The sequence below is a fragment of the Panthera uncia genome (genome assembly GCF_023721935.1).
Source record: "Panthera uncia isolate 11264 chromosome A1 unlocalized genomic scaffold, Puncia_PCG_1.0 HiC_scaffold_16, whole genome shotgun sequence".
NCBI classification, from domain to species: Eukaryota; Metazoa; Chordata; class Mammalia; order Carnivora; family Felidae; genus Panthera; species Panthera uncia.
The window spans coordinates 18,803,413-18,818,083 of NW_026057576.1; the positions used below are offsets into that span (position 1 = coordinate 18,803,413).

The 14,671-nt window shown below is 45.1% G+C and overlaps 1 protein-coding gene across 1 annotated transcript in view; it reads right to left on the reverse strand.

Annotated features, from left to right (window-relative positions):
• Positions 1-14,671, reverse strand: part of WDFY2 (WD repeat and FYVE domain containing 2) — a 181,249-nt gene that overhangs the window by 30,669 nt on the left and 135,909 nt on the right. Inside the window, exon 6 of the mRNA XM_049646875.1 lies at positions 11,054-11,166. Coding sequence (XP_049502832.1) covers positions 11,054-11,166 — 113 coding nt within the window. The remainder of the gene's footprint in view (positions 1-11,053; positions 11,167-14,671) is intronic.

Genomic DNA, 14,671 nt, shown 5'->3' on the forward strand with positions numbered 1-14,671 from the left:
AACCTATTCTGTACTTTAGGATTGAACAGGTAAATACATCGAGGATAATGAGAGTTGACTTTCTCACTCATAATAGGAGTTACAGTTGGGGGGAGGTTAGAATAAACTCTTTGGTGTTAGAATGGAATTGGAAGCATCCGTATGACATCACATAAAAGTTACAGAAATCCTTACAGATGTGTGAGTGCACACACATTTTCTAGCTCTGTCTATTGAGGGCCCAGAAGCAATGATCCCTCCACCCTGCCATTAACAGTGAGCACGCATGGCACCCTGAGTTTGGCTTCTAGAAGTATCCCCTCATACTATCTATTCTTCAATGAAAGAAACAAGGCTGTATGAATGTTAATTCTAGGGCTGAGGCAGGTAGTATACAACATGAGTCAGAAATATCAAGACGTGGTTATCAAAAAGCAAAGGGACAGGTCAAAAGGTCAGAAACACCACCGTGAAGAAGCCAGTGTTCCACTGGTCAAATCTGGGACAATGTGAACAAGAAAATAAATCAATGGTGGTAATGAATCCTCACACACAGAAATAATTAAGAACTCGTGAGCCCATACTGGTATAAACAATTTAAAAAATAAATAAATAAATGGGGGAGAAATGAAAGCTTTTCCTTACCATAAAATTCCAACCAAAAAGTGTCGAAGAGAAAAGGACTAGAAAAAGCACAATCTAGCAAGCACCACAGTCATGACTGTTTCTGGTAAGAGTCATCAGTGGATAGTAAAATTACTGGGCAGACACATGATGGGAAATAGTATTTACACGGCTTCAAAATATTTCCTCCTAAAATACTTATGAATTACAAAGGGTGACTACGGTGGGGAAACTTGGCACGCACTACCTTAACCAAATGATCAAAGTTAACATCAGCAGAAACAGGACAAATCAACATCATGTGCCTCTTGATACGATCCACTGTGAAGGACATAACATCACTTCCATGGTATTCACATAAAAAAATGCATAACCTGAATTTAACCACGAGGAAACATCAAATGGAGGGACATTCTACAAGGGAGGGACATTCTGGCTAGAATGCCAAGAATGACCGCAAAAATGCCAAGGTCATGACAGAAAAAGGAAGACTCAGAACTGTGCTGTGTTCAAGGAAACTAAAGACATTATAAGGAAATGCAGCATGTGGTCCTGATCAGACTGTGAACCAGGAAAAGGCAATTAGTGGGATAACTGGAGAGATGTGAGTAAGGTCTGTAGATTAGGGAACAGGACTCTGTCAACGTTAACTTCCTGATTTTGGTATCTGTGCTGTAGTTTTCAAAGATGTTAACGTCCGTGGAATCTGGGTGAAGGATGTACAGAACTCTCTGCACTATTCTGCAGCTTCTTTAAAGTCTGAAATTATTTCCAAACGAAAAGTTAAAATAAAAAAGCTCCAAACTATAAGACTGTGTGAACGGCCTCCTACGCAGGTTCCTCGCTTCTACTCCTGTTTCTGTAGTCTGCTCTCCACACAGCAGCTGAAGCGACCACCGAAGAACACAAAGCAGATTATGACACCCCTTGCTCTAATCCCTCCAATGGTTCCCCATCCCGTTCAGAGTAAAATGCAAAGTTCCTCTCCATGGCCTTTCAAGACCCTGTGCGATCTAGCTCCTGCCCCTACTGTGAAGCTTCCCCCGCATCCCCCCACCGCCTCTGCTCTAATCACGCTGGATGCCCCTTCATCATGCTAGGTTCATTCCCACTTCTAGCTCTTTGCACTATGTTGCCTCTGCCTGTGATTCTCTTCCTCCAGATTATCACTGGGGCATGCCCTCACTTCACGAAGATCCCTGTTCAGATGCCACCTCTTTACAGAGACCTTCCTTGGCCACTCTTACCACTCTCCTCTCTATGGTTTTATTTTTTTCTTCAGAACACATAGTTATTGTCTACTGTCCCCACAGAATATAAGCTCTTGGAGGGCCAGGGTTTGGCTTGTTCACCACAGTGTCTTTAGGATCTAGAATTCTGTTCAGCTTACGGGAGACACTCAATAAACACAGACAAGTGAGCAAATGATTGAAGTAAGTACATGAATGTTCTTTGCCTTGTTCCTAGCACCTGGAACAGGCATGTGGCATCTCTTTTCCTAGTTGACCAATGCTGTCTGTGGGACAGCCTTTATTCTACTCCTCACATCTTTTAGGTCAGTGAATGCTCATCTCAAGGAGACGCTCTGGAGATGGTCTTACTTGACTGGTTAAGCCACTGGGGACAGAAAAGGGAAAGATGACTAATGTATTTTTTCCTCTCCTTAGTCTGTGTTTGTGTCCCCCCCCCCACCCCCGCCGCCCCAGATTCTTATGTTGTAACCTAATCCTCGATATTCTGAGGTGATTAAGTCATAAGGGTGTAGCCCCCATGACTGAGGTTGGTGCCCTTATGAAAGTGATCCCAGAGAGCTCCTCAGTCCCTCCTGTCACGTGAGCTTATAGTGAGAAAGCAGCCATCTATAAACCAGGAAGTGGTCTCACTAGACATTCAATCAGCCAGTGCCTTGATCTTGGACTTCCCAGTTCCCAGAACAAACATCTGTTGTTTCTAACCCACCCAGCCTATGATAGCCTGTTAGGGCAGCCTGAATAGACTAAGACAACATATTAAGTGGGTAGGTTCTTTAAAGCATCATATCAGATTTAAATAATGGTGGGCACTAGTAAAAAGAATAGTTAGAAAGGCTTATTTGACGTAATTAAAGACTTAATTGGGTGGGCTGTTCATCCTGTCAGAATAAACATGGAAAATCTTAAAAAAGGCTTACCATGTGCCAAGTGATGGATCCCTCTCAACTCCCTACCAGTACACACCCACATCTATAAGCACCGCACCGTGAGAAGCAGGCCTTCTTTGTTGGTGACTATGGGATGAGGATAGTTTATGGTGAAGCAATAGGAAGTTTAGATGTGGTTAGTGTAAGTGCACAGGCTCTGGAACCAGATCCTAAGCTCAACTCCTATAGGTAAGTGACTTTGGGCAAATTATTTAATGTCTTTGTGCCTCAGAAACCTCATCTGTACAACAGGGATGACAATAATTTTGTTGAGATTAAATGAGTTAATATACACATCAACATACAGAATAGTGCCTAGCACATGGGGAGCGCTCAGTAAGTGTCAGCTATGATTGTAGTGCAGGAGACCCCATCTATACCATCTGTGACAGTGTCCTCTGTTTTGTCAGCCTTGAGGCAGTCATCAGCCTGTTCCCAAACTATCCCAGCCATCAGGAGATCAATTCAAGTTTTAAAAACAAGACCAATCTCTAGTTTTTTCCACGTTACATCAGGCTGTAAGGGGCCAGAGCCGGGAAGGGGAGTTCCTGGTAACCCAGAGTCAGGAAGAGAAAAATCAACGCCAGGTTCAAGAAAGTCAAAGTCAGGGTATATTTATCACCCCCTAGGGCTCAGAGTATTACACCACCCTTCAGTAAGAGTGGAAAAGATGGAAGAAAAATCTTCAAGACGGGAAGTAGGATGGGACTGGGAGAAAAACAAATTTTGAGGTCCCTCCCAGCTCTACGTACATGTCCTAACAATGGGGTCTCGTGGATGTTGGCTTATAAATTGCAAACCATGATTTCAAACCAGTGCACTCACAGCACTCATTTCAAACCAATGCAACCAGCATCTACTGAGCATCTTCTACACGGCGGATACCACGCTAGGCTCTGAGGATATAATGAAACCAAAGAAGTCTCAGACCCTACTGGACCAACACAAACACAGCAGAAGATGATGGGATTCATTCTGAGAAGAAGGGCATGCGCACTCTGTTTGGTGAAACCATTCTCTCATGGGACCTGTGGCTACTCCTCTGCCTGGAGTGCCCATCAGACCTTTCATCACCCAAGTAAACTCTCTCTTCAAGGTGCAGCTCAGGTGACTTCTGCAGGAAGCCTTCCTCAGCGCTCTCCATCTATGCGAGGTCCCCACCTCTGGGTGTGGTTTCTAGCCCTATACTCACCCACCGCATTGAACCTTGTCAGATTGTAAATCTGTCCCCGCGGTAAATTTTAGGCTCTGTATCTTTGTATTCAAGCATAGTGCGCAGTGCCTGGTACACAGTAGGTGCTTAATAAATGTGTAAGCACCTAGCCGGTTGAATCGGATGGCAGAGAGGAGTGAGAGACAATGAGCAAAACAAGTAAGCCATCACTACAGAGGTGCCCCACAGGGCTTTGGGGTAGGGGTCGGTGGGGAGGCATCACACTAAGTCACAGGGGGGCACAGAAGGGTGGAGAGGAGAGCTGCTGACCTACTGGACTCTTCCTTCCCAGCAGTCTTCCCAGCAGACAGCTTCCTGACGAACAGTCCTTCCTCCAGATGCGTCCGGCAGCACAGAAAGGCAACGGCTGTGAGCGAGCCTGCCTTCCAGAACAGTGCAGGCACGCACCTGTGCGCAGTCCACACCCAGGGCACCTTCCTAACCTTCCATATCTAGGTCGGAGTGCGAGGGCCAGGGGCCACAGCAATTGTGGGGAAACCCGGGGTTTCCCGGGTTTATGATATTTGAAATGACAGACATCATTTCGTCTGACTTCGCTTCAGACTCCATCTTTCTGCCCCCTCATTTCATGGTGTGTTTCTCCCTGCCTGTGACCTTCACAATATATGGCTGACAGAGCAATTTCTATCATAAATGAATTTATTCTCAAAAATAAAGGTTTTTGTCATTATAAAATTTATCTATACTATTACATTTTCTCATAAACATAGGTTTTAATGGTTGCATAATAACCCACACAGGGATGTGCCTTATTTCACTTACCATTACATTTTTCTCAACTTTTAACTATTCTAAATTTCGCCAAGCTGAAAATTTTTATTTGTAAAACTTTGTTCATGTTTCTACAGAGTTAGAAGAGATTCCCAAACATGAAACTGGATCAAAGAGTATCAGCATTTTTAGAAATTTAATACGTGTTACCAAAATGCACAGCCCAGCTAATTTCTAAGAGACTTTTACAACAGATCTTGCAAAAGCTACAGACTACATGGAGTGCTGCAAAGTCAGGGCTGGAAACTGCCAGATCTGTCTTTATGAGTGCGATATGGCACCTCGCCCGGAACGTTCCAGCCTACCCTGCAGGGTGAGGAAGGGGAACAGCCTCCCTGTAACTACACAAGAGCCACCTGAGTCTCCAACCGCAAGGCCTCTTGAATAAAATATCTGACCTTTCACTTACTACATTCTGCAGTTACTCGGGCTGAAGTGAGGGATGTTTCTGTAAAGCTGAACGTGCTCTACCTCTTAGACTATGCTTTTCTCCTGACATCCACAAAAGGACATCGAGCTGTCCCCTTGCCACCACTCCTGGGGCGTCCCTGTCATCAGAATACTCCACCACCCTTCAGCCAGAGTGGAAAAAAATGGAAGGAAGATGTTCAGCTCCAAACACGGTGCTCTCTCCTCAAACTGCTCTAAACTCTAGCACTCCTGTTTCAGCAAATGGCATCACTCTCCACCCAAATGCTCCAGATGGAAACCTGGGAGCCACTCCCACCCCAAATGCCAAGTGCTGCGGACTCCCAATCTCCTAAAACAATCTTGAATCCCTCCTCTTCTCCCCACACCCTCCGCCACCTCCCAGTCCAAACAGGTAGGTGGGACTCCAAGCCTAGCCTTCCTTCCAAATGGTTTTGGCACATCCATTCTCACCCCCACCCAACCACCGCCACTGCTGCCACAGGGATTTGCTAAAATGGAAACCATGCTACCCCCCTGCTTGCTTCATCACTGGTTTCCCACTGCCTGAGAACACCGTCCAAAGTTGTTAATATCGCCTGCACGTTCAACCTGTACTCTGCGCCCCTGACTGTCCACACCGCCCGTGCGACTCCATACGTTGTTCACACTTTCCCACTCTGGGCTTTGCATGCGCTTCACACACCTGGAGTCTAAAATGGTCTCACCACCTGGATGACAACTCTTTCTCCTTATGGTATCATTTATTCATTTTTAAAAATTTTTATTTATTCATTTTTTATTTTTGAGAGAGAGGGGGACAAGTGAGCAAGGGGCAGAGAAAGAGAGAGAGAGAGAGAGAGAGAGAGAACCTGGCTCACCCGGGGCTTGTGTTTCACCCAAAGCAGGGCTCGTGCTCAACCAAGGTAGGGCTCCTGTTCCCCCACTATGGGGCTCAAGCTCACCTGAAGCGGGATTCGAGCTCACCCAAAGTGGGGTTCGAGCTCACCCAAAGCGGGGCTCAAACTCATGAACCATGAGATCATGACCTGATCCGGAGTCATGCCTAGCGACTGAGCTACCCAGGCGCCCTCCTTACGGATCCTTTAAACACGACTTCCTCGGCAGTCTCCCCTTAGCTCTCTGGATAGGGGGTCCCTCTTGTTATTTACTCCCAATGCAAGTGCTGTGAGTGGCACTGGGGCTCACAGTACTCGCGGCACTCATAACATCCTGATGGACTACCTGAATTTATCGCTTTAACGACTGGATTCCATGACTAGAGGTTGAATAAGCAAGCATTATTTGTCTGATTCACCCCTATACCCCAGCCCTCATCATGCAGAGAGCTAATAATTTGGCTGACTCGATGAAAATCCGTGTCTGCTGGATGTGGAAGTCTTCACTGTAAACGAAAATCAAGTTTTCAACTTAACGATCTGAACCTGCATGTTGGCACTGAACCATGCCTCTCCGTGTTTTCATTATTTTGGTTATAGTTACACTGTTACTTTCAATAATTCCCCTAACAGTTAATAAATTTATTTAATTTATTCAATGTATTTAATTTTTTGTTAAGTAGTATGCTTTGGCAATTTATGTTCGGCCCCTCCTATTTCCAATATGTTCATACTAACCCAAATAATTCTTAGAAGGAAAAGAAAAAAACCGAATTTATTGATACTATGAATTTCCAGTGGTTAAAATCTCATTTTTCCCCTCTGTGTTCAAGTCAGTGTATGACTTTTTGATAGAAATACATTCTAATTTCTGCATAAATAGCAAAGAACTATGTTACTTGGCACTTAACTTCCAGAAATAAAACCAGCAGAGGGAGCAAAGGAACATAAAACTGGTTTCCTAGGTCCCCGCGGATTAGTAAATGCTATGCTGGCCTCCGGGTATGACTATTAGGCCAATTCCATCACTACCCCACATTTTTATATGACTTTCTGTACTACAATACAGAGTGATGGGTGAATGGCTATTACTCTGTATTACAGACCAAAGACGGTCTGCTTCTGAGTTTGGATCTGGACTGATAAGACCCCTGAGATCATTCTTCAATGTATCTGGGTTAATCCTAAAGTCTTTGTTTTGGGGGTGAGGGAATGAGGAGATTAACTAATCCATATAAACCCCTTTTTCCAGAGTTGTGTCTGGCTGAGTTTGGGACTTCCCAGGGCCCAGAACGGGCTTACTGCATAGGAAGAGCTCGACAATACGCTTGCATCATCATGGAATCTCTTAGACATCCCTGCTCTGGCTACAAATGAATGAGATGTGCTGTAGCCGGAGTGGACTGACGACTGTCTAGGGATAATAACAATACGTTGAATATGTGACCTGCAACATTTGCCTTCATGTTAGTTAGTAACTTTCCTGGGCCACATCCAGTCCTCAAAGATATTTCATGGTAAAGTCATATGAGAATGCTCTAAACTCTTTGAGAAAGATAAGGCATAACGCCAAGGTAACATTCTGTACTAGAACTAACCCGGAAGACAGGAAACCCACGGGCCACATCCGGCTCCCCACACGCCAGTAAGCAGCAGCTACTTACCCCTTTTCTGGCCTGGAGGCAGCCACGGAGAACTCAGAGCACAGTTATCAGCCGTACAGTGAAGGGCTGAGTACCAAAGAGCCAGGCTGCAAGCCACCTCGGCCTGAACCAGGTCTGGGAACCACCCAGTGTGGTCACCAGGCCCGCTGAGCTCACCACCTGAACTTCACCTTCGGCCCACCCACTCTTGGCTTTCCCGTCAGTCCTGCCACATTCTGAGGGACAGTTTCCTACCATTCTGCTGCCAGAACAATCTTTTAACTTCTGACCAGGCTAACGTCCTTGCCTAAAACTCTCTTATGGTTTCTCACTGCCGTCAGGCTAGTGTCTCAGTGATCTGAACGGACGCTCGCTTCCTTTCTGGCTGCCTGCCGCCTGCTAGTCGGTGTGCCCACCAACGGCAGTTACTAGAGTTCCCAAGACAGCACGCTCTCGCAAATCTCCATGCCTTGGACTTCGCTGGTTTTCTCTGCCTAGAGTGTCCTTCTCCCTTCTTTTTCATGAACTCAACGCTTACTCCTTCCCAAAGATCTTAGGTCAGGTAACACCTCCCCCGGGAAGGCCTTCCTGACAGACTCGCACTGCTGTCCGAGTGACATGGCCACACTGTGTTCTTTGAAGTGCCCAGTGCCCGCCTCCTCCTGCCCCCGCCACCAAGCGCTGTGACCACTGTTTAGCGCCCACGTCCCTCACTGTGTAAAAAATGTGAGGAAAGGACTGTACCTTTTATGTCTATGACGGGGGGTAGTGGCTGAGATCAACCAGGGAGAGCGCGGAGTGTAAAGAGACCAGGGTCCGGGGCAGAACTCACAAAAAAGATCACGAAGGAGAGGAGAAAGACAAGCCAGAGAAGCAGAAGAAAACCGGGTGCGAACGCGTCACAGGAGCCCAAGGAGGGCGGCCACAGGCAAGGAGAAGGGCCACAATGTAAAGCGCTGCCGACAGGTTCATGGTGACATGGTCCAAAACACGTCCCCTGGATTCAGCAGCCAGCAGGTCACCGGCCACCTTGGGGACAGGAGCATCAGAGGAGCGAGAGATGGAGCCAAACTGCAGGTGGATGGAAGGGAAATGAGAGGTGAAGAACTGGAAGCGGCTGGAAAACGATATTCTTTTAAGACGCCCTGCCATCTGCTACAACAGAAAGACATGACGCCGAGTGAAAGAAGCCGGTCGCCGAACAGCGCCTAGTGTACGAGTCCCCTCTGCGAGGGACCCAGAGCAGGCAAACTCAGAGACAGAGGGCGGGATGGTGGTTGCCAGGGGCTGGGGGAGGGGCAATGACGGGTGTGCGTTCGGTGGGGTCAGAGTTTCAGTTTTACGAGACAGGGCATGTTGTGTGGACGGATGGTGGTGATATGAATGTCCTCAACGTCACTGCGCTGTATTCTTAAGAGTGATTAAAATGGTGAATTTTAGATGAGGTACAGTTCACCATAATTTAGAAAAAGGAAAAAGCAGCACTGCTGTTAAGAGAGTAAGACGGACGTTGCTACAACAGGATACGGGGTCGAGAGGGTTTTGTTTGTCCAACAGAAAGGCAAGGCATTTGAGCATGTTAATAAATTGAGAAGGGTGAGCTGGTCAAAAGGGAGACACGGGGAACAGTTTTCGATGTGGAGACCCCGAGAGCAAGAGATAAGGAGGAGGCAGAAGAAGTTTGTTGGAGAGGAACACAGGGTGGGCAAGAAAACAGTTTTAAAGCCTCTATTGGCTAACCTCTATTTTTCTTTGAAGGCGGAGTCTGGGGAGGGAGAGGGGACTCGGGTGGGGTGGGGAGTGGTGAAGGTCTGGAGGAGTGGAGGGGAGTCCTGAGGACCTGCAAGGGACCGTGTGCAGGGACTGAGGCGACTCTGGCAGCTGGACTGGAATGCTGAATGTGCAGTGGGGAAGAAGGCCCCGGGCTCAGAGCGTGACCTTGCAGCAGCCCCAGGGGCTGAGTGCACAGGAGGGCTGGAGAGGGTGTGAATGGCAGACGTGTTCTTCAGGGAAGAACGAGGGCGCCTGACCAGAGAACGCTGGGCGCCTAGTGGCTGACACCCCTCTGGAAAGGGAGAGAAGATGGGGCGCAGACACTGGCCAACAAGGACAAGAGCGACTGGCCAGCAGGGACCGACTGGCCACGAGGGCAAGAGTAAGGGGAGCTGGAGGAAGGGTTCAGAGAAGCGAAAGATTAGGAGACTGAAGTCAGCAGTGACACATAGCAGTTTAAGGTTCCTGATGTGGGACAGTTCTGGGTCCCTACCAGGCCAGGCTTAGCCAGGGTGGAGGTGGCTAAAAAGAGAAATACAATCAGGAAAGACCTGGGTCCTATTCACAGCAGATGCTTCTATGTGTTCTTCTTCCCAGAAAACATAGATAATTATCTTTTATGACTCTTTTCCCCTGGATTCAATTTCCTCTTTACTGCATTCTTTTTTTTCCCCTTGAGGAAATTCCTTATGATCTAGGTACTATCCCATTTTACATCTTCATTCACCTACTTCTGTTCTTATATGCCATCTGAACTCAATAAGAACCCTGTTCTGTACTAAATCATGGGTTGGTAATCTGTGGGAGACATAAAAGCCCATTAAGAGCCACGAAAACAGGCAGTGACTCATTTCCCAGGGTCAACATCGCAGATTAAAAATACCAGTAAAAACTAATCGTCATCATCTATTCAAGTCTTTCAAAGGCTAAGCATGGATATTTTATATTACCTGACCTAAATGATCCTGAACAGATCCTGAGCCCTTCCCCAACAAAGAAATCCGAAATAATAAAGGGAGTCTTGGGTTTTACACCGAGAAGAGCCCAGAAGGAAGTTAAAACCGAACCCGTGCCTTTTTATGCAGCCTAGCTAGCCCCAATGACCATATTTTTTATTTTACTGGACTTAGAAGCGGGCATGTCTGTCTTGCACGCCATCTTCTCGCTCCAAGAAGGGCAAGGACAGACTGAGGCAGCTGTCTTTTTGGCCTTCCTGAGGTTTATGCAGTTGCCACATGGTCTCAAAACAATGTCTCATCAGCATATGCCAACACTGGCTTTCTCCAGGGCGATGTGACATAGAACCAACTCACCAACACTCTGGAAATAGACTTGTTCCTCCTTTGTTTGCACTGGTGTTGAAAATTTTGGACATAACATCTTACTGAACCATTGTGGAATCAGTTCAACGTATCCCTTGTATCTGTGTGCATGCTATACTTTGTCACTTTGACAACACAGCATCTGAAGGCCAGAACACGCAGCAGGTGATAGATAGGTCACTGTGAGAGCAGGCACATGGAGATTTTGCTTTCAATCCCACCTGTATGTCCTCTGAACGTTGTGACCAGGGTGCAGTTGTCTTGCTCCAGTTTGAGGATGGTTACTTGTCCCGACTGGTCACCAATAAACACATGCCGGGTTTCAACGTCAAATCTATCATGTAAGCATTAAGGATCATTTCTCAAAATTGAATGGAGGGATTTACAAAAATAAATAAATAACCAAACAAATCAAGAAACGTGCAAATCCCATATGAACAAAGCTTGGACATAACGCTGAAAGATACAAAAGCAGGCATAACAGAGTGAAAGACACAGTATTATTGGACAGTAAGACTTAACACGATAAACATGTCATTTCTCACAATATGAATTTGCAAACTTAATATAATCTCTATAGAAATATCAACATAAGCTTTTTTCCCTAGAACTAGGGAAGTTTAAGTTCATATAAAAAATAAATAAACAAGAAATGCCAGGAATATTCTAAAAATAAAAGCAATACGGTATGTGATTGGGGAGATTAGCCCTACCACGTATTAGAACACGTTACACAGTCTTTTTAAGTGCAAGTGTGGTATTGATGCATAAATAGACAAACAGACCCATGGAACAAAATGGCAAGTCTAGAAATAGACCCCAAAGTATACAGAAATGTAGTACATGTCTGATAAGGGTGGCTCTTCAAGGAATAAGGAAAAGATGGGTTAAAAAAAAAAACAAAAGCGTTGACATAAACTGGATAGTCATTTGGAAAACAAAACAGGATCCGTAGTTCACATTCCGTATCAGGATAAACTGCAAATGGATGAAGGATCTAAATGTAAAAAATGAAAAATGTAAGTTCGAGATGAGAGAGCTCCTTTCTAACCTTGGAGTGGGAAAAGCTACTGCTCAAAAACACAAATAACAAAACAAACACCATTAGCAAAGCCAAAAGACAAGCTGGAAAAAATATTTGCAACTTATGTCACAAAAGGCCCAAATCTCTAACATAAAAAGAACAAACCACAAACCTAATAGGAAAGTGGGCAAAATATATGAACACATAGTTCCAGAAGACATGAAAATGAAAACGGGGCTGTGCAAGAGAAGCCTGACTGTCAGCCTCTGAAAGGCTCCTCACAAGGCTGGCAAGGTATCTGGCAACTGGTTTTCAGGGGGGTCCCACCATTAACAGACAAGAGTGGTTCACTGTGCCTGAACCGTGCAAATGATACGGTTTTTGCCAAATGCCTGCTTTCCTTTTCAGTCTGTAATTTTGGTACCTGTCAGAAAGAGGCTGCCTACGTGACTAGTCTCTAGTAAAAACCTAAGGCGCTGAGTCTCTAGTGAGCTTCCTGGGTTGATAAAACCACTCAACCCTCCTTCTAGAGATCTATCCCAGAGATACACTCGGGCCAAAGTACAAAATGCATGCCTCAGGTTATTCACTCCACGTTATTTTAACAGCTAAAGTTTGAAAACAACAAAAAATTCCATCAAAAGGGGATTTACTGAACTAACTATGATATAAGCAAGCGATAGAGTCCTATCCAGCTAGGGGAAAAAAAGATCTCCATACCATAAGCAAACAGACATGGAGGAATTTCTGGGATACATTATTAAGTGGGGGAAGAAAAGCCACGGCATGTAAGAGTTCATAAGCTACACTATCTTTGTGTAAGAAAGGGAGAGAAATAGAAATATATGTGTGTGTTGTGTGTGTGTGTGTGTGTGTGTGTGTGTGTGCACGTGCTCATTTCACAAAAGGAAGCTCTGGAAGGACAAATCAAGATCTGACACACATGGCTGCCTATGGAGGAGGGAGGAACAAGGTGAGGAGACAGGGCTGGTGGTGAGTCTTCTCTCATCATAGCTTGCATTCTGGAATCAAGTCATTATTTCACATATTAAAAATATGCATAAGATTAAAAGAAAAAATCCCCCATATTGATGACAAAGCATAAATGAAGGAATCTAACTATCAAGTTGGTGACATAACCACAGTTAACAGAATTACTTCAAGTGACTTTAAAACACAGCATTTCAACTTTACATCCTTGGGGGGAATGAACTCCAAATACAAAGAAAACTGCAAATAAGTCTAAAATCTCACTCAGTTCTCTTGTAACTATAATACTTCTATAGTTAGTATTTTGAAACAGCTTAAAAATATACCATTGGATAAAGCAAAAACAAGTTCATGTTTTAGGAACGAAAATTTTCAGTCCAAGATAAAAGAATCAAGTACAAAAGTGAGGTAAAAACCTTATAAGGCTACATTTGGATTAGAACCATTATATGAACTGACGATTCACTTTCTTTTCAAGAATACACACACATACATTTCCTAGTTATCTCTGAGTCCTATTCCTCACTAAAAGAAATGGCTGATTCAGGACTGGGACAAGAAGGTACAAGAAGAGCTTCAGACATGCTGTGCCAAAAAAGGAAGCCACCAAAGGCAAAAGGAGCTGTATCAAAAGACGCTGGAGCCAATATGATGGGGCTCTTACTGGCCAAAGATAGATTAACATTAGCATCGAAGAAGGCAAGTTATTGAAATGGACTGAATATATTATTTTTAAAAACCTTAAGAGTTTATAATAATGGTCAAAAAAAAAAAAAAAGACACCTATTGGAGGTAACCTGGGCACTGACTCTCTCCTCTGAAAATGAGCAATTAAAGAGAAACAATTACGAATTTGTTGCTTTTTCCATATTAATTGTAACTTAGGGTAAGCAACTAGCCCTAGCTAATGAGGTAAAGTTCTATTTTACTTATCTTTTTTAATGTATATACACTTATTTTGGGGGAGGGGGGGAGAGCTCAAGCACATGTGGGAGGGAGGGGCAGACAGAGAGGAGAGAGAATACCAAGCAGATGCGGGGCTCGATCTCATGAACCGGGATACCACGACCTGAGCCAAAATCACGAGTCAGGCACTTGGGGCGCCTGGGTGGCTCAGTTGGTTAAGCATCCAACTATCGATTTCGGCTGAGGTCATGGTCTCACGGTTCGGTTCGTGAGTTTGAGCCCTGCATCGGGCTCTGCACTAACAGTGCAGAGCCTGCTTGAGATTCTCTCTTTTCCTCTATCTATGCCCCTCCCCTGCTCTCACTCTCTCTCAAAATAAATAAATTATTTTTTTTTTAAAAGTCAGACACTTAACCGACTGAGCCACTCAGACGCCCTGCAAGTTGTACTTTATAGAAGAATTCCAACAAATACACGTGGAAAAAATTATAGGATTACAAAAATCGCCACTTTGCAGCCCTAATGAAAGGTCTGGTCCAGGCGAAGATCAGCAACTGGTAAAACCACTGAATGAAAGGCTGGTGCGAGCCGCAGGGACCTGGCGGTCACCACCTGAATCACTGATCAACTCGGCATCACTGGAAGGGTGACAACCCTGTGCTATGGGCTTCCTGCTGTGAAGCAACACGAACCAGACAGCACAAAGACCAAGTGTTCTTAGCAGGAGCTGAATCTGAACTGAGTCAATATTTTAGAGGCGGGTCTCAGTTTACAGAAAAATATGGGAGACGCACAGGTAGGAGAACAAGGGAAATGACATCACGAGGCACCAGAGGCCACTTTAGAATGCGGGGCTGTCTACAGGAACACAGGCTCCATACTCCAACAAGTCACAGTGGCATCAAAAAAAAAAAAAAAA